The sequence below is a fragment of the Rissa tridactyla genome, chromosome 6, assembly GCF_028500815.1.
Source record: "Rissa tridactyla isolate bRisTri1 chromosome 6, bRisTri1.patW.cur.20221130, whole genome shotgun sequence".
Classification (NCBI taxonomy): Eukaryota; Metazoa; Chordata; class Aves; order Charadriiformes; family Laridae; genus Rissa; species Rissa tridactyla.
The window spans coordinates 71,033,640-71,054,289 of record NC_071471.1 but is presented as its reverse complement, the minus strand read 5'-3'; the positions used below and the strand labels follow the sequence as shown (position 1 = coordinate 71,054,289).

At 43.3% G+C, this 20,650-nt stretch overlaps 1 protein-coding gene across 10 annotated transcripts in view; it reads right to left on the bottom strand.

The window, feature by feature from the left end:
• Nucleotides 1–20,650, bottom strand: part of PTPRE (protein tyrosine phosphatase receptor type E) — a 115,910-nt gene that overhangs the window by 9,958 nt on the left and 85,302 nt on the right. For all 10 annotated transcript variants that reach the window (XM_054205740.1, XM_054205743.1, XM_054205735.1 and 7 more), the window contains 13 exons: nt 19,461–19,551; nt 18,488–18,564; nt 18,328–18,364; nt 17,072–17,169; nt 16,122–16,241; nt 14,369–14,529; nt 11,095–11,230; nt 10,527–10,676; nt 8,252–8,345; nt 7,376–7,452; nt 6,171–6,305; nt 5,261–5,386; nt 3,291–3,451 (listed from right to left, as the gene is read on the bottom strand). In XM_054205740.1, the coding sequence (XP_054061715.1) occupies nt 3,291–3,451; nt 5,261–5,386; nt 6,171–6,305; nt 7,376–7,452; nt 8,252–8,345; nt 10,527–10,676; nt 11,095–11,230; nt 14,369–14,529; nt 16,122–16,241; nt 17,072–17,169; nt 18,328–18,364; nt 18,488–18,564; nt 19,461–19,551 (1,463 nt within the window). The remainder of the gene's footprint in view (nt 1–3,290; nt 3,452–5,260; nt 5,387–6,170; nt 6,306–7,375; nt 7,453–8,251; nt 8,346–10,526; nt 10,677–11,094; nt 11,231–14,368; nt 14,530–16,121; nt 16,242–17,071; nt 17,170–18,327; nt 18,365–18,487; nt 18,565–19,460; nt 19,552–20,650) is intronic.

Sequence of the window (20,650 nt, the reverse complement as noted above, 5' to 3'; positions counted from 1 at the left end):
CTGAGTGCATTTTGTCGTTATATCTGTTTCAGATCATGATTCCATGGAATCAAAATATATTTCAGTAATTATTGTCTGGTTTATTATGCCTAACGCTAGAGAAAAAAAAAAACTAAAAAAGAGATTTCTTTCTCTCTCCTAATCACAGTAATTAGGGATTATTTGATACCAACAACAAGCAGTAGCTGTGCAAAGCCAACGGCTTTGACAGGGAACAGTTACCGAAACCAGAATGGGATTAGGAAAGTGGCAATTGGTAAAAGGGAGTGGAAGGTTCACCGGATTGCTGAATAACGCAAACACTACATTTATTAAATTTTAAATTTTCACATGTTTTAACGCTAAGCAGGTGAGTTGTAATCACTTGTCATTGCTTCTACCTTATTTCTATCAAATACAAAAAAAAATCTGCTAAACACAAGCCTTAGGAAAAGATTAAGTAGAAACGCACGTACCCTCAGCTGGATACATGGAAAGTCTTGGAGGAAAAATGAAGAGGCACAAAGTATGAGATGTGTCGTTCCCTTTAGACAGCTACTTTTATCAGATTACAGACAAATACAAAATCTTTTAAAAAGGGTTCAGATTTATTTCTCATTAGCTAATCTCTAGTAGCCACCTGTGGTTTCCAGCATTTCAGAATAGGTCTGCAACTGGCAAAAGACGAGGGCATGAGGTCATGAAATAAACCTGTACACACACGTCATCACCCACGCGGCTTATTCATTTACGGCTAGAAGACGCATGCGTTGCTTTCCACTGCATTTCTAATGCTCCTTGTACTAGGCTCACTCTCCTTTCTTCCGAAAACATGCTTTTAGCAAATCCTTAAAGCCCAAAAAAGCTGGGGTTTGTTTGTTTTTTTTTTTAATTAATTTAAGAATTTTTAGTATGGAAGCATGGAAAACTAAACTGCATTTGAAATGCAAGAGAAAAATATTTGTTGTCTCATGGGAACACAGCACTACTCTTTGCATACTCGCTTCTCGAGGGCTGGGTCCAGTTTTGGGCCCCTCACCACAAGACAGACCCCGAGGGGCCGGAGCGTGTCCAGAGAAGGGCAACGGAGCTGGCGAGGGGTCTGGAGCACAAGTCCTGTGAGGAGCGGCTGAGGGAGCTGGGGGTGTTCAGCCTGGAGAAAAGGGGGCTGAGGGGAGACCTTCTCGCTCTCTACAGCTCCCTGAAAGGAGGGGGCAGCCAGGGGGGGTCGGGCTCTTCTCCCAAGGAACAGGCCACGGGATGAGAGGAAACGGCCTCCAGTTGTGCCAGGGGAGGTTTAGGATGGATGTTAGGAAAAATTTCTTCACCAAAAGGGTTGTCAAGCATTGGAAGAGGCTGCCCAGGGCAGTGGTGGAGGCACCATCCCTGGAGGGATTTAAAAGCCGGGCAGACGTGGTGCTGAGGGACACGGGGTAGTGATGACTTTTGTCAGTGTTGGGTTGATGGTTGGACTCGCTGATCTGAAAGGTCCCTTCCAACCTGGGCGATTCTGTGATTCTATGATTCTCTTTCTGTAAACTCCTTAAAAAAAAAAAACCCAAAAAACCAAAAAAATCCAAAAAAAAAAAGAAGAAAAGAAGAGAGAAAACGCGTAGGTAGCCACGAACTGAAGAGAAGGCAGCTGCAGACACACGCTGGAAGGGAGTTCAGATTTAGAACAGCTCCACTTTGGATTCCATTGGCAAGTCAATTCGCAAAACCCTTCTAAACTATTTAGGGTTGTGTCTTGATTCTACTTAAGAATTGTCTTAGCAGCTCCTTAAACTGTTCGTAAATAGTTGGAAAAAATGAACAGAAGTTTTCACAGTTCATGTGAACGTTCTGAGAAGTCAGTCTTAGACATGACAGGTGTTTACTTATTCATAAAGTTCCGTTTATATTTGAAGACTCAAGTATGACTTGACGGAGAAGTTGAGGTAACTCAAAAGCTGTGATGCACAGGCTGGCCAAGTAGGGACAGGAGAGAATTCTCAACATTAAAAATCCTAGAATACGTTGCATGCTTTGGGTTTTATTTTCTTGTTTAATCCGTTTTATAATGATTGCAGTAAATTTTGAAAAAAATAATCTAGGACAAATGCACGGCAAACGATTAAGCTAAGGCTTCAGAGAAGCTGCAGGTCTAAAAGCTCAGAAAAGTAGAAGCAACATAAACATCAGATAGTCCTTATATATCTAATTTGTGCACATCAAAGACATTAGTTACTTTTACCTCTTATTTTACTGGCTGAACTCCTGGATATTTTACCCACTTTCATTATCATTCAGAATTTTAACTCCCTAGCAATCCAAAAGAAGTGGCTGTTAAAAATTGTCAAATTGCAGAATCAAACACAAAATGTCACCCTCACCCTCGAGCGCAGCCACCTCGGGGGGTGGTGACCCCTTGGGGTCCGTAACTTATTTAAAAAACCAACCCAAAACAGAGGAACTTCTCTTCTGGGGGCTCTGAACCCCTCCCGACCCTGTCCCTGACAACTTGACTTTGTATTGACCAGAAAACAGAAAAGGCTTTATCGATTTATGGAGATCAAAATATTTTAAAAGCAAGGTATGATTTATGAAATATGAAAAGGCAGAATACTGGTTTTATTGCTACTTTTTTTTTTTAAGTCATCATGGAGTACATAAAGGGAAAAGACAAAAGACTGATAAAAAAACCCACATTGAAAAAATATAACTAAAAAAAACAGAGGAAAAGACCAATATATACCTCTTAAAAAGAAAATATAAAAGCCGCAATAAAAAAGCACTGTTAAAAAAACCTTGGGGAAGGACAAAGAGATATTCTAGTTATCACGTGTGAAGTCTACCCAAGCCAGCTCTGAGCATCAATGTAAATACTCTTTTCTCTCTGCTTTCAAGGACAGGGATACATTTTGCCTCCTGCTTAGATTAGGGATATATTTTATTCTGCTGATAGTTTGTATAAACCAAAAACATTTTGGTCCCAAGAGGACATTTGAGCACTGTGTTGCTGGGGTATATTACACGCCACAACAATAAACCTACAGCTTTACTTTCCTAATCACAGCGTTTAGCAAAACTCAGGTGCAAAATTATAACATGGCAAGTTAATAAGGTACTTGTTTCCTCCCAGCCATTAGATGTATGTTAATTTAGCAAAAGATAAGTCACAAATCCTTTATGTAACCCTAGTTTTTTCTTTTTTCTTTGTTTTTTAAAGGATGCAGTCTACTCCCTCAGAAACGAAACCCGCTGTAAAAGCAGCCAGGCTGGAGGGAAAGCACACCGGGTGGCTAACGGTGGGGAGAAGAGGCGAGTCCTACCTGCAGTGCACCGTAATGGGGTGGTTGCCCGTTTGCTGCTGCTGCTTTTGGACAGCCGCAATCAGGTCGATCATCCCTTTTCCTTCCGCCGGAATCCCGATTTCTGGCCACCCATGGAAGTGGAACTGCCGAACGAGCCTGCTTTGCTTCTCCTGGTTGCCCTGCGTGCACGCAAACAACGGGTTTATCCAGGCGTTACTTCGAAATGGAAACACGCTTCTTACCTTCAACATTCCCAGCATAAATTTTGCACCGCGATAGTCGAGGGGGCTGGTTTCAACCTGGTCCGTAATATATTGGTCGTTTCTAAATTCCCCATCCACTATGCTGATAATTTACCCCGCCAGTTTTCCTTCTGATTTGCACAGCTGTTTCACTGGGGGGTACTAAGGATACACTCAAAAGACTATTCATCCTGAGGTTAAAAGCTTTCGTCGCGCAAAGGCCAAATCCAAAATGCCGTTAAAACAACCCAATTCCTGAAATGCACCCATTGCTGCACAACACGACCTCCTATTTTGAAATGTAACAATTATTTGCCTTGTCTTTACGCTTGCTGCTTAAAAGCACCCCTAAAAGTCGCAATAACTATTAACCCCGCGTTAAGGCAGTTAGTTCTAGACGGGCCGGGATGCACAAAGGCTCTTCACTTTAATGACACCAAGATTTTTGCGTGCTCTTTCCCATGACTGCATTATCATAGTGTACGGATGCAACATGGATATTCTGGCAATTTTACTACATGATGATATGTAGGATATCTTTTGAGCAGCCTGGTCTAGTGGGAGGTGTCCCTGCCCTTGGAAGGGTGGTTGGAACTGGATGATCTATAAGGTCCCTTCCAACCCAAACCATTCTATGATTCTATATATGTATATTATATCATCTTGTAAACCACCAAGAGTTGAAAACATGAAGTCTCTGCTGATGCCAGGTGCTTTCAACGTGCCCATAGGGGACATCTGGTGGAGGAGTCTGATGTGAAGTCTCAGGACACTGTACTGGAAGCCTGGAAGATGCCACCATTACGAGGAAAAAGGCTTGGTCAGTCCTCCTTCCCCCCAGCTCTGCAGGAGATCTTTTAACTTAACATTGCTTCAAATGCCACTGATGTAAGTCTAGCTGGACTCGGGCACAATCCAAAAGTTACTCACATTTCTTAGATCTGCAGCAGCAAACCCTTCTAACGATGCTGGACTGGAGTGCAAGTGTTTGGATATTACCTAAAATGCTGTTATTTGAGTTTTAAATACTTGCCAATGCGACAGAAGTCAACACCTTGACAAGGACTCTCTGCTTGGTGAAGCACGGTGCGTCTTCACATCTAATCCACCACCTTTTTTCTTCAGGCAATACAGCGGACTTTATAAATTTAAAGTCCTTTTGCTTTGCATGTGCCAGCTATTTAAGTGGACAGATTATACGCAATGCAATAAGTAGTTAAATGAATTATATTCTTAATGGCAAGTAATTTTTTTGTTGTTTTTCAGAGAGAGCAATGCAAATCAGATCCTAAAGAAATGATTCAGTAAGTGAAGAGGTGCGTGCCCAGAAGATCCAGTTCCGAGTGGATCATGCCTGTGGCAGAGCAAGATGAAGGAAGAGCCGGCAGGCAGAGGCAAGCACACGTGCTGTTAAAACGCTTCATAGGATTTACAAATATTGAATCAAATTTTCTTTTATGCAGATGTGGGAGATGAGAGAAAACACATGAACAGCAGCAACAACAAAACATTAAAAAACCAAACCAAACCAAAACCCCCACACCCCGCTTTGATCTAGGGACACGTTTCACTGACCAACATTTTCATGGGGTTTTAAGCAAAAATGTTTCATGTAAGTTATATACAATGTTGGGTGGTGATTAACCACATTTATCCTTTGCTAGAAATTCCAGCATTTAAGTTACACAATCATATTTGTAAATGCCTTCAAATGCAAAAAAATCTCATGTAATTTAAAAACATTACCTGATTGTACGTAACTATGAAGTCCCTTACGCTTATGGCATCTAACAGACTGTCATTCTTGATTTCTACGGTTATCTCTCCGTGAGTCACAGAGCCCTCTGATGGCCAGTACTGGCAGCATTTTTCCTGCGAAATTGAGAGAGAATGGTAAAAGTTCCTTGAATTTTTTTCCAATTATCTACAGTGTCATGAATCTCTGATAGGAGGTGACATACAGTACAATAAATGTGCCCTAAACACTTTGTAATGGAGAGACTAATGACCATACAGTAATAAAATATTTCTATAATATAAACTATTAAGAAAAAAAGGGCTTAGGAGTCATAAGTGGCAAATACTGCTTTAAAATAGATTGGAATAAAAGAAGTAACTCCTGAAAGCAACGCAATGCTGTTAAAGAGCCGCCCAAAACCACCATCAAAAACCATTTCACAGCACTAAAGTCACACTGGTTGCAGCGTTGAACCCTGAATCTTCAAACTGCAGCCAGAGAGGGTAGACAGGACCCTCTTCGTTAATTAACGATGTACCAGGAGAGGTTCAGAATAAGCCACTGGAGCTTATACCGGCACGACAGGGAGGGACGTTTTCACAAAAGCTTTGCTCCAAAATCCCAAACCGCTGTTCCATGTCAGGCATCACTAGAAATTTTGTGCTTTTAATGTGAACCGCGCCCTTTCACAAACCATAATTTTCAGTAGTTTTGGTGGGTTTTCGGACAATTCAAGCAAAAGCAGCGACATTGGCCCACACTGGCCCATAGTGAAGCAAGAGCTCATTTTTAGGAAAGGCAAAAAAAAAAGTCATATCACAAGAATTTGTAGGCAGCAAATAATTTATCTAATATTAATGCTCATCTTCTACAGGCGTTACCAGCAACTGCTTTGCTGTGGAGGTGCGGGACACCTACCTGCTCCCTCTCTTGCACCTCGGTGAGCATAACGATGGTGTGGCACTTCCACTCCCACACCATCCGCCAGAAATCCTCCACCGTGTGCGGCAGCGGTCCCTGGGTGGCAATGAAGTAATCCTTCTGGCGATAGCCCTGCGGAGAGAGCCGAGGCGGCCTTTATGTCGTGACATGCGAGTGCAAGTGAGGCGGGAGGGAAGGTGACGGTCGGCAAGAAGATCGCTGCTTGGCAATGTGATGCTCACGGCAGATCTGGTGACACTGAGCCCACCCCATTCTTGCTTGTTGCCAGAAACACAAGAAAAAAAATCCCCTGAATTCATAATTACTGAATGGTCTGGGTTGGAAGGGACCCTGAAGATAAATCTAGTTCCCCCCCCCGCCCTGGGCAGGGACACCTCCCACCAGCCCAGGCTGCTCCAAGCCCCATCCAACCTGGCCTTGAACCCCTCCAGGGTAGTGGAAATATCCTGAGTATTATTTTATGACTTTTTAGTAGCGGCTGGAGGGATGAAATTCTGCAGTAACAGGATTTCACAATGAGATTATGGTAATTCTGTAGTAAAGCTAATAGTTGCAGTTGATAACATTTCGCTCATCGTTTGAGCTGCACTTCTATTTACACACTGATGTGATCTTCACAGCTGTAGTATCCACACTCCTCAACCACTAATGGGGTTTTACTGCTTAAGGATATAATTAATTCTCTTATTTAAATAAAAATAAGACACAGTGGAAGATGTTGCCCAGGTTCCAACAGGAAACAAAGTTAGGGATTAACGCAGGTGTGCGCAGGTAAACCCTGGCTCCCAGACACTATGGCAGCCTTTCCCCATGCGAAATATGGGCTTTTTATTTCCTTTTTAAGTCACAAGAGCACATGCTTGTATCCAGTGACCTGATGCAGATAACAGGACTGTTGGATGTTAGTTGTATAGCTCATTTGTTTTGCTGCCTGTTTGTTACAATTTTATAAAAACCTTAGCTTATAAATCTAACAAGAATGTTTAAATTACACAACCATTTAAACTGAAATTGAAAACACCAGAGAAGAAAAGTGTTTGGAAACTCTCGTAAGCCAAACCCAAACAAAAAAGCTAACGTTCTTCGTAAGCCAAGTTGACTGCGTCCCTTTAAAAAGACGTATCAGCAACAGCAAAATATTTGACTTGCAATTTAAATACATGAAAATTGTGCATACGTACATCTATGAAGGAAGCATTGATGTAGTCTGTATACTCTTGCCCTCTTTTCATTGACAGAATCACTCTATTAAAATCATCTGGAAAAAAAAAAAAAAAAAAGAAGTCTCCAGTCTTACTTTTGCTAAGTGTACGTTGACTGCTCCACTTTTACATTTGTAACAGAACAAACCCAACAAAATCTGTGCTCTGAAAGCCAAAGAGTGTCTCAAAGCTCTTAGCCAGGATTTAGTGAGTGTGTGGAGGAGGGCACCAGCTTTTCCATTCACACGGGATAGGGCCAGGAAGGGCTGGAACTTTCATTTTTAGGTGCAGACATTAAAGTGTGCAAGGGAACACACAGAAAATACATTGGGTTAAAAGGTGAAACTGCTAAATTGTTCAATTCTGTCCTGAAAAATATCTGATCATAATATATTTTACATTGATAAAGTAACAACCAATTCATTAAATCGCCTGCAGACACTTTATACAGGCATTACGTTTCTAAGGAGAGGATACTGCCGTTTGCATCGCCAGGTTCTCTAGAAACTTCAGAGCAGAGATGCCTGCAAAAAGCAGGATGAAAACAAAGGGAAGGCCAATGGAAACACCCAAAAAAATGTGTTCTAGCTAAAAACGATGCAAAACCAAAAACTACCACTTTGGACAGTACAACAGCTTTTGAAAATGTTTGAATTTTACAGGCAGAGAAGTTAAAATTTTGCAGAATTCCAGTTTCCAGCTCTGGGCAGGACCTTGATTCTTGAGTTATCCCAACAGAGCTGTATTCCAATACGAGGTGCGTTGTCAACATACAGATATAGTGCGCATACGACAACTTAGGAGAATCTTGTGTTTATAGCACTTGTTTCTCTATATAAAAAGCCGAGCTCTTACACGGGATGATCTGGATGACTCGGGCTTTCTTCATATTTGCTGGAAGATTGCCAGTTCTCATGTTTTCTTTCATTATTCGGACGTTTGTTAACTTCTGTAATAAAACACACAAGCGAGGGTGAGAACCCCCTGGGAGAGAAGCGGTTCTCCCTCACCGTACCCTGCACTCAACGCGTTCCCGAGCGTCTTTATCGGGTACAAAACAGCAACACAAAGCGAGACAAAAGCCATTTCATTGTCCTGTCTATAAATTATCATTAAGAGTAACAGTTATGTAATTTTTTTCATGCTGATAAATATTTAAGAATCTAAACACATGACCAGAGCATATCCATAAAGTTTAAGGGCTGTAAAATGACAGCAGATTTTAAAATTTTGGGTCTCTCTGTTGGTTTTTTTTGTTTGTGTGTGTGTTTTTAATTACATTGTTTTCTTGCCAGCCCTTAGGTAAGCAGGGGCGGCCTGACCAGCGCACCCAGCACCCTTCACCTCCAGCAGGAGCGAAGCCAAGAGGCTCTCCAGCACGGCACCACCAGGCTTTTCGCTTCCACATTGTTCTCAAGTACTGAAAAAATTCTCTTTTCTAGACTTCGCTTCCTTTATGGTCAAAACACAAACTGAATTCGTATGCATTCACATTCGTCTCATTCATACTACTATTATTACAATCCCATTTAAAGTATTAAAACTCTGGTCCTTTCGTCCTGGGCTGCGTCCTCCCCGCAGCACAACACCCTGTTTCTGGCGTAACGAGGTTGCACGACTTTACGGATTGCTGTGCACCGAATCCTGCAACTCGGCTCTATCCAGTTTCAAGCTTTTGCTAGTGAAGAGACCGATATTCCTTATGATTTATTCCGTTTGTGCTGACAGCATTCCCAGGACACAGAAGAGAAACACTGCTCTTGCCCCAGCAGTTTTTTTCCTAGTATAGATTACACACCCGCAAGATTGCGCGAGATAACACAAGAATAATAAACCGCTTCTGCTGGGGTGGGATTTCCCAGGTAGCCATCATAGTTACACAGTTGCGTTTCAGCAACTATTTAATACAAATTCAATTTACATTAAAATTAAATTAATTTTCAAACTCCAAGCAGATCTTCAGGCACTTTGCTGTATTTGAGAGGTACTGAGTTTCAGCAGCGTACCTCAACTCCAGCAAAATCTCTAGTACTGGCAAAAAACTATTAAAAAAAACCAACCCTGACCTGTGAGAAATCACTTTTCAGCTACTCTATAACACTGTGATCCATAGACTTTCTGTCAGAGACTCGTAGCGGGTACAACACAGCTCTGCTTTTTTTGGCGTAGGTGGGCTCAGCGCTCCTGGGCCATGTAAATGCTTTCCAGAACACCGGGCAGAACGAACCGTTGCTCTCTGCACTGCGATGCCGCCTTGGTGGCACGCGGGCAGCAAAAACAAACTTAGGAATTCTGTAAAAAGTAGAATACTCCATGTTTTCATTCCCTCTGACAGACACCAACGCTTCTCATTTTTGAACTTGTTGCTGTATCATCAGACTTATTTTTGCGTCATTTTCTTTTCCCAGCGCCTAAATTCTGATTAAATTAATCCTTTAAAGGAAAGGATGAACTCCAGTTAACACCTATATGTCATTTAATGCTTTAGACCTATATATAGAATAAATATTTTAGCATAGCAGAAGTCATGGAAAAGTTCTAACTAATTCCTCAGGACAATAAAGTCTGTTTTAAACAATGATCGCAAACAGCCAGTGTGGCTGCTCTCTGCATTTTGGGTTTCTCCACTGAACAGAAAGGCTTTGTTTCTTGTTTTTCCCTGGCAGGTCTGGATATTCAGCACAAGATGGGGAAATTCTCTGCGATTCTCTGGGCCGTCCGTCAGGACTGAGTTAATGAGCCCGCTGAGATGCAAATGAGGTGCACGTAACCCAGCGCCCTCTTCCAGCATTATCTGATCTGGCATCTAGTACCGGACCGAAAGAATAATTCCATTTTTCTTGTACAAACAAACTGAAAGCATATAGGAAACGGTCCGTAAGACGACGTAGCTTTGAATGAGCATTTGCAGAACAGGATGTTAGGCCAGGCCCCATTCACCGACACCGCGGGACCCATTCAGACAAGCACAAAATAAAACAAGTTGTTCCGTTTTGATGGACCTTTTCTTTTAAGGTTACGCTCTTCCTGCTTTTGAAGTATCTTTTTGGCTTAAGTGTTTCCACACTTAGAAATGCTGATTTGAAACACCCTCAAGCCAGGACATTTGGCAAAGGCCTTTCAGACTTACTTTAAATTCTTCTTCCAGCCCTATTTTGACAAGGTTTGGCGCCGCGTTCTGTGATGTTTGTAGATGTTTTTCTAAGGATGACACATCTAGCTCCGTGTCACCGTAGAGGTAGTATTCAAGTAAGGCTTGATAAATGAAGGAGTATTGCATCTGGAACGAGCAAAGGGGCGGATAAGCATATTGCAAAGCAAGCAAGTGAAACCAGGAATTCTGGCACTTTCATCAGCTCATTTGGTCTAGAATCTACTAATGATCAAAATATACCTTAAGGTAAACCAGAGTTTTCCTGTTATATCACTCACATTCTCTAAAATTCCACTCTCCCGTGCATGGGAAAACCTGGATGTGATACCTAAAGATAATGTGCCTTACAGTGGTCTTCACAGCCCTAACGTGCCTCTATCTTCTTCCCCAGCCCCATCCTTCTACTGGGCTTTGTTCATTTTTTAATTATCCAGGTGCGCAACCGAATGGGACATGCTCGGATGCATATCAGAGTGGAAATATGGAAGCACATGCTTCTTTGACCCTGAAAAGTTGTAATTTCAACTGAGTAAAGTCCACTTACGTCAGTCTGAACCATCTGCGGACGCTGATTACGGATTCTTGAAACAAACTCAAAAACATCAACTTTCTGTTCCGCGTGCATCATGTCTATTATGGCATCTATGACGATAAACGTGCCTGTGCGACCCACCCCAGCGCTTGAAAAGGAAACAAAAACAAACAAACAAAAATCTCTATGGAACTACCAAGTCTGCAGGAACTGCTACAGCAATGACACGGGTCGAACTTATGCTGTTTATACTGGATGGAAATACTCACTGTGAAAACCCAAATTTCATTTTTTATCTTAGCAACAATAGCAACAAAACGTGGTCTAACGTTTTAACATGAAAAGTCACCTCTTAACAGCTCAGAAATGATGACAGCAAAATCATACTAGAAAAGACCTTTGGAAAAAAATTGTGCTTGGCCAACTAGAATAATTCAGTCTCAGATGAAATTTTAAATATTTTTTTCTTAATTTTGAGTTCTTTTCTGCATGGTTACTGTCGCATGACAATTAGCTAATGATTGCTTGTTACAAGTTCTACACTTCCTAACACTGCCAATCCCAAAAGACCTTTTTTTTTTGTTTATTTTTTTTTTAATATCCTTCAACAGCCACGAGAGGGAGCACGATCATTATAAATTACACAACTCCAGCGACTTTCAGCTCTTCCTTTCAAAGGAAAAGGGCATGGCATCCTGTGCTAGGCATTAATAGCTCTCCTTTAACCTTCTGTTACCTTGCTTTGTACAGCAACTGCCGTAGCGTCCACAACCGCCTTCCGAAACGCAACAAAAACCTCTCCCCCCATCCCATCGTGCCCAAAGATACACATCAATTTTCAGCCAGGGAACATTAGGCTTTAAATAACACCAGAAAAAAAAGTATCGCGTGCATAATGCAACTTGGTTTGTGGCTACGCACGCTTCGAACAGCAAACACCACGTGAAACCAAAGCCCCCAAACCCTCCGAGTCCAGAGGGCCGGAGGGACAATGGAGACCAGCGAACCCATGGAGCACCACGGCCCTCCACCGAAATGTCACCCAACTTCTTCACAGCGAACAAGCCCGCTATTAACCTTCTGCCTCCAAATTCCTTTGCGTTCAGTCATCGGTTTGGCAGGCTCCCCTCTCTCCTTGCCCAACCACGTCCCAGTCGAGCGCTCCCACACACCGGTCCCCTTGGCCCCTCTGTGGCCTTTGACCACAGGCCACCACCCCCAGCTTCCACCCCACAGTGGCCAAGGCACCCTGCCCTCTCGCTTCCTTTCATTCATGTTTGACCTCTGCCACCCTGGACGAGTCCACCTCGAGTCCCACTGTCCCGACTCTCGGTTTACAGAGATCTTCCTCTTTCTGACGCGTCCTGGAAGCCGCTTCTGAGCGTGGGCTGCTCAACACCAGTTCACACTTGGCCTCCATTGCTCCAACCTGTGAGCTTTTACCCACCGAGCCCCACGCTCAGCCTGTCCCCCACTTCCTGACTTCTCTTCCCTTTGCAGACGCGATCTCTTTTACACATCCTTGTTCCCTCCCCGTGCCTCTGCCCCGAGGTTACACCTTACTTCAGATCAGTGCTCAACTCAATCCTGGCTTCTTCCTGATAAAGCTGATAATGTCACCAACCTTGACATTTGCCTTAGAAGTTCTCTGATTTTATCCATCCTTAACCTCCTCTGGGGCCCCCCTTACTCAGCTGTTCCTCAGCAGAGCTCTCTGCTCATTGAAAAAGTATATTTCTGAAAACTTCTGGAAAAAAAATATGGCAGAAATCCCCCCCCCCCTTTTTATCTACAATCCTTTTACTTCCAAATGCTAAATATGCGTTTTATTAACTTCCAACAGATTCCAATTGAGCAGTTTTTGCTCAGAACAACTGGGTGATATTTTTACAAAAGCCCACTAAAAATGGACGGTTACTCACTATCGATGAGTTTCCCTTTCCTTTTTTCAACAATTCAATAGTGTCATATCCTGAACTGCAACGGAAATTAAGTGTCACCTCTCTCATTCTTCATTTCTAACACAGGCTGAAGGACCGCTCTTGCCCCCAGCACTGGCACTTAACAGCGCTACTACGTTCTGTTGTACCATTATATTTTATATTTTATATTTTCCTTTAATTTATCTCTACTTCGGCTGATCAAACTAAGTACAGAATTTCCTGCCGGTGCAAAATAAAGCCCAAGCGCCGTACGAGTCTCCACAGAACATATGGCAAAAGGCTATAAAAATATGGTGGGTTTCTCAAAGGAAAGACTACGTGAGACCACGAAAATCTTTTCTGTTTAATGCTTTCCTTTAAGCCTCTTCTGTATGACACCCGGGAGGGAAGATGAATCCTGGCAAGGCAAGGTCTGGATGGAAATGAAGAGACAAAAAGGCTGGCTCGGTCAGGACAAACAGCTCTTTTTCAATAAAACACACTTCAAGGACTCTTGGAGAGTATTTCTAGATGTCTGACACAAGCGAGAGAAAGAGAAACAAATACATGAACCTACAACTATTTCCTGAAAAACAAAGACCCAGGAAGACAAAGCTGCTATTCTTTTCTTTTTATTCTATCCTCGCTATGATAATTGCTCCTGAAAAGACACTTCTTGCTCCGTTCTGAGCTTACGGTTGCTATAGAGATTGCAATTATTCTTTTAAAACTGATTCGGAGTTTGTTTGTGCTTTCATTACCGTAAGATTTCAAACAGTTTAGCACAAGCCTTTAATGGCAGGAAGTTGGCGTGTGTGTGACCGAAGGAGTGGGAATATGTTCTGTGTTGGTATGCAGCACATTTTTAAAATTGCAGCATTTAAGTCTCTGAAACGCAAGTCTTTATTCAAAACTTTCTAAGCATTTAATGGATAATTTACACAGCAAACTGCAATTTTATTGTGGGAGAAGTGGGGGCTGAATTCTCAGAGGAGCATTTAGTGGCAAAGGTCACAGATTTGTATTACAAGTCTGTTTTTCTGACAAAGAACATATTTATACCAAACACCGGGTATCACTCATGGATAAAAACCAAACCAAAACAACAACTTGTGTTTCAGGATTAAAGTGACAGCAGAGAGAAATCTTTTGAAACGGTTTTTACCCTGGGATCTCAAAAAGCTTAGCGTATTATTGCCCTTTATATATATAAATATATACGTATGCGCATCTATATGTATACACACACGTAAATACGCACACAAACTTCATAACCTACGAATAGAAAATTACCATTTACCCTTGATATTGTACATGTAACTCCAGGCTAAGCTAAGAGAATGGCCTCAAGAGCACATACGTACCTACAGTGAACCACAACGGGTCCAGCATGGGCAGGATTCAACGTTTTGACTTTTTTCAGGAATTTCAGCATCCCGATAGGTGTGAAAGGCACCCCGAAATCAGGCCAGCTGGTGAAGTGAAGCTGCGTAACGAGCCTCGGAGCTTTACAACCGTCATGAAGCTGCAGGGAACACACAGACTCCGAGTTTGACGTTTCATTTTTCATGCAAAGATTTATAAACAAACTGCTCTGGTTATTTATGACTTTAATTCCTGCAACACTGACAGCCTGACTCACGGATTAGAAGTTCACAGTGCACATAAAATACAAACACAGAGTAAAATTACTCTATATTATTAAATTGCATCTTTGCAGTGAAAACTGGAATAATCCCAGGATAGGACTGCAAAGAGTAAGACTCACAGTTGATGTTAATCATGGATCCAATCCTAAACCCCTTTTTTGCTTATAAAATCCTCGTGGCACTTCTTTTAGCAGCCTCAGACGAAAGTCACAAAATTCACTCTAAAGATTCAGGACCTGCGTCGCCATGAGATGCCAAAGGCGAGCATTTGCCGTATCGCCTATGAATAATGACAGAAGGGCTGCACCTCCCATGGCCAACTACTGACAGGTCCGTGATCTGACCTACTCTTCAAGAATCGAAGAGAAGCTACTACAGAAGCAAGGACAGCAGCGCTCAGCATCGTTTCACCTGCCTTCGTTAACCACAAGCTGTCCCTGAGGTTAGAAAGCGTGTCTGTCTCCCAGGCTTTGTCTGTTAGCCAGGGTCAAGGCCGTTTCTTTCAAACTGGAGAAAGACGAGTGGTTTTGTAAGATCTCCATCAGTGGGTAACCAAACCCTACAAACACATACTCGGCAGAGATCACCGAGTGAAATGCAGCCGGGTCCATTCCGCTAACCCACAGCACATACGGCTCTGTACCCTTCCTTCCTTCCCATTCTGCTTTCTGAGTGCAGCTTCTCTGAGCATTTTTATCAGCCGTGCCTTATCAGCGATCACTGCTCATACCAAAGTGATCTGCACGCTCAATCAGCAGATTTCTTCTCCGTGCCGAATCTCTAATGCTGAACGAAGCCATCCTTGTTTTGAGGGGTTCTGAGCTCCCCATGTAGTTCTACACAGCTATCCGTGGTTTACCACCTCTCACCAGCCCGCGTTGTCTTCAGTCTTCAATGTGAATTAGAACGTCATCGCACCGCACACACAGCAGCCCTCCCTTTAGGGGGTGAAGATCTCTAGCAATTTGCTACTGCAAGGCTACGGACTGTGGACAAGAGCAAAGTCATCCCCACCATCATCCTTGTGAGCTAAAGCCTTAACTTGTGTTGGAGACCAAGGCTACAACAGAAATCAAGCTGCAACGCTGGCTGGCATTGGCCAACTAATAATCACAGACTACTCCAAATACCCAAACATATCCAAATTCACTCATCTGTCCCAAAAAAGGTCAAGACACTGCTCCTGTGCTCCCTCCCCGACAGTCACAAGGAATGACTTTCCGTAGCCCTTGGCTATAGGCAAGAAGAAATGGAGCAGACCTCCTTGCAATCCATTGACCTGTAGGGATGTTGCGTCTGCCCTCCTGCAGAGCTTCTCCCCTGCGCAGGAGAGGGATCACGCCTTTCACCATTTGCAAATCTGTTTAACTAATTTCCCTGAATTTCTTTTAAGCAAAATATTTGACATTGTGACAATTTGCTTTAAAAATTAAAACGAAGACCCAGCAAGAGCCTTATCGCTACTTACCGACTGGACGCAGAACTTGCGGATGGTGTAGTCCACCAGAACTATGCAATCTTCCACTGACACGCGGATGTTTCCATAAGTCCAGCACCCTTGGTCAGGCCAATACTGATGACATTTTTCCTATACAAACATACAGTTTTTTGTTTTCATTGTCGGTAACTCATAAAACGATGAGTTTATTAAGTATGTGTATGAGCATGCAGAGTTTCTCATCTGGCACAACACGGGTTTAACGCTTTGCTTGTGATATTGATGCTTAAATTTATGCAGAGAAGGTGAGAATAGCTTTGAAGTTGTTTTTTTAACCTAGGCAGACCTAAATAGCTTTGGTTTGGGTTTTTTTTTGTTTTTGTTTTGGTTTATGTTTTGGTTTTTTGGGTTTTTGGGGGTTTTTTGTTTGTTTGTTTGTTTTTTGTTAGGGGGTGCCTAACTGTGGGGACTGTGATGTTTTAGAATCATAGAACTGCCCAGGTTGGAAGGGACCTTTCAGATCATTGAGTCCAACCATCAACCCAAAGCTGCCAAAGCCACCACTACCCCACGTCCCTCAGCACCACGTCTGCCCGGCTTTTAAATCCCTCCAGGGATGATGATTCCACCACTGCCCTGGGCAGCCTGTTCCCATGCTTGATAACCCTTTCGCTGAAGAAATTTTTCCTAATCTCTGTCCTAAACCTCCCCTGGTGCAACTTGAGGCCGTTTCCTCTCGTCCTATTGCCTATATATATTATGGACAAAATTAGCTATCAGAATTTTTTCCTCAAGATATACGCGTATAACTTTGAATTTTGGCAATTAAAAGTACATTTATGAGCAGCAGCTCAGATGCGCTAAGAGGGACTGGAGAAGGAAGTGGTCAGAGGCGCGACTGGCCAGAGGCTGAGCAGCCACAACTGCTTTTGGAGCACGCTCTCACAGAGACATCCCAGAGCTAACTGAAAGGTCTTTACCTCTTTTCTTTCTTTCAGGTTGGTTAACATGACGATAACGGCCGACTTCTGCTCCCATATCATCCTCCAGAAATCATTGACTGTTTCTTGCTTGGGTCCTGCAGACAGCACATACTTTTGCTCAAGACGGGTGATGGAGACCGGCATGAAAACCCCCAGCCCCTGCGCACTGGGTGCTCACCCAGATCTGTGTTTACTACAGACTGCTCAGGTTTCAAATATACCACATATTTCTTAAAAAAAAAAAAAAAATCATATTTTCTTTTATACAATCATATGCACTCAAATCTACATTTCTAGAAGATCATAGAATCATAGAATGGTTAGAGTTGGAAGGGATCTTAAAGATCATCTCATTCCAATCCCCCTGCCCTGGGCAGGGACACCTCCCACCAGCCCAGGTTGCTCCAAGCCCCATCCAACCTGGCCTTGAACCCCTCCAGGGATGGGGCAGCCACAGCTGCTCTGGGCAACCTGGGCCGGTGGCTCACCACCCTCACAGCAAAGAATTTCTTCCTCAGATCTCATCTCAATCTCCCCTCTTTCAGCTTGAAATCGTTCCCCCCCATCCTATCATTACGCTCCCTGATCCAGAGTCCCTCCCCATCTCTCCTGCAGGCCCCCTTCAGGTACTGGAAGGCTGCTATCCGGTCTCCCCGGATACCTCCTCTCTTGAAGTATTATTAATGCTCTTTTAAGCTGGCTACGGCAGGAGCATCATTTGGGATTTCTACTTTGCAGCTCTCCCCCGTGCCAAGGGCCACCATCACCCCTGACCACAATGAACCACTCTGGGGAAGCAGCTCACCATTCTGGGCAGGACAGGGGTATTTTTTTAAGGGTAGGGGCAGCTATCTCGTCGTGTTTGGGATCACAGTGACAAAGTTCACAAAATTTGCAACTAAATACAGCATAAGAATTCATGTGAAAGTGCTAATTTCTGTATCAGGACTGCTTAGACAGACTGTACTATGAAGGGACACCATTTTTCAACCTCCCAGCAAACAGATGAAAAAAGAAGAGGTGCAAAGCAGGGGTGGAGGGAGGAAGGCACATCTCTCTGCTCAGAGCACTATCTGCAGGTCTAAAGGCCGTGAGTTACCTCACGCTCACTTTAATTTCATCTAAACCATAGCCTCTAAATCCCACCTCGCATTTGGCCACGTTCCGCAGCTGAAAATAACCTTTAAAACACATCTATAATTAAATACATACAGCCATCGGATGTACAGAATAGAGAAATGAGAATAAATTACCTTGTGCTGCAATGAATTTATTCTTTTCTTTATAACCCTACGGAAACAAATATGATAGCAGTTAAAAGATGAAAAGCCAACGTACACTAGCAAGAAAATACTTATTTAATTCACAGTCAAAGTTTGCAGCTTGGCCAACAGTGGACAACTGTCAACTTACATCTATATATGAGGCGTTAATGTAGTCTGAAGGTGCGACTCCATCGATTTGTGTCAAAATCACTCTGGAATGATCATCTGGAAGAAAAATAAAACACATTACAAACACACTTGCATGTTAATCAATCTGCAATATGTTAGAATCACAGAATCATAGAATGGTTTGGGTTGGAAGGGACCTTAAAGGCCACCCAGTGGCACCCCCTGCCCTGGGCAGGGACACCTTCCACCAGCCCAGGTTGCTCCAAGCCCCGTCCAACCTGGCCTTGAACCCCTCCAGGGATGGGGCAGCCACAGCTGCTCTGGGCAACCTGGGCCAGGGGCTCACCGCCCTCACAGCAAAGAATTTCTTCCTAATATCCATCTCAATCTCCCCTCTTGCAGTTTGAAATCGTTCCCCCCCATCCTATCATTACACTCCCTGCTCCAGAGTCCCTCCCCGGCCTTCCTGGAGCCCCTTTAGGGACTGGAAGGCTGCTATAAGGTCTCCCCGGAGCCTTCTCTTCTCCAGGCTGAGAAGTTACTTCCTCACAAGCCAGGCTAAGCACACGCTTCCCAAAGCAGCGCCCTCCTGCATTGCTCCAATTTCTTCACAAACCTCTTACTTGGCTCCCACACCTGGAGGTCACCGGGACTGCAGCTCTGCCATACTGGAAGACCAAACTTCACCATATTTGATTGCCCAAAACTAACCTGAGACACTAAAATATCCACTTGACACAAGTGTAATTTGGTAGAACCCCGGGATAGCTAAGGCTTTGTAGCGCAGCACCTGATAACGCTACACAAAAACCAAAGAGGAGATGATCAATACTAGCCACGTGCCACAGAACAGACACGTTTTGCACGTACAACGTGTGAAGAACGTCTGTGATCAGTGAAATTATATTACTTGAGTATTTTCAGCAAACGAACACCATTACCAGCATGCTCAGAGTTAATTATGTGATTTAAAAGAAAAGGTAATGTCTTACACGGCAGGATGTTAGGATATCTATTTTTCTCCCTGTTTTCTTCCTTATTGGCCATTTCAAATGTTCCCTGCACATATCCAGGTGTTAATGACTGAAAAAAAAAGAAAAGGAAAGAAAAAGATACAAAAGTCAATGTGTTTGGAAACAGCTAACTCTTCACTGCACGGGGCTCAGGAAAAATCTGCATTTATACATGTTGCCTTGCATCCAACAGAATTATACATACTTTATTTTTTTTCCCGGAAGAACTTTCATCACTCTATAACAGGAAACCACGTCCTGGCAGATTTCATTACAGAAAACGAGTTCAGCAGTTTTGGGGAAAAGAAAAAAAAAAAAGAAAAAAAAAGAAAAAAAAAAGGGTATTTTTTCCACCAGAGATCACAGTTATTTAGAAAATTGTTAAACTTCGAGCTGCTGCTGTAAGCTGCCATCTGCCGCGGTGATTCACAGCACCGTGACCCAGCCGCGCGGATGCGCCGCTCGCGCCAGCCCGGCTCCGACAGCTACTTTTAGCAATAACAGTTGGTTCAATAACATAAATAGAGTCTGATTGTTAATAAGCTCCCGGCTAAGAACATTAAATATCAAACATCTTGCCCAGATCCACAGGTGAGGGCCCAGTGCTGGCAGAAAAGGAGGAAGGAAAAATGAATAAATCCCAATTCTTTTACGCTGAAAGTCGCTGTATGAGGACAAGTCAAATTCTGCAAGTAATCAGCAAGATCTAAGACTGCAGATAAATATATTCAAGCTTAAAAAAAACTCTTGCAGAGCAATCAAATGAAAGGAAGAAATGGAGAGGAAGAGGGTGACGATGAAAACAAGGAGGTGCTTGATGCGGAACCCCTCCACCACCATGGCAGAAGCTGCTGAGATACCACCACCACCGAGCTTGGGCTGTGGCGGAGAGATGGGGGCAAGGGGAGAGTTGGGAAAGGCAACATCCACCAAGGGACACGGCAAGAGGCTCCTGCCCTGAGCTTTTAGCTGCCCCCTCACTGTAAATGGGGTAAACGAGAACCGAGTCTCATTCGCTTTCTTGTACTGAACTCCTAAAAAAACCCCAGTGTCAGCAGGTTGGATCCCACCGAGGTTAAAATGCCAGCAGTAAAATCCCCCCAACCACCTTTTCCCACCCTTCTCCTATCTCCCACAGCCCAGTCTGAGTCATGTACGGGATGGGAAAA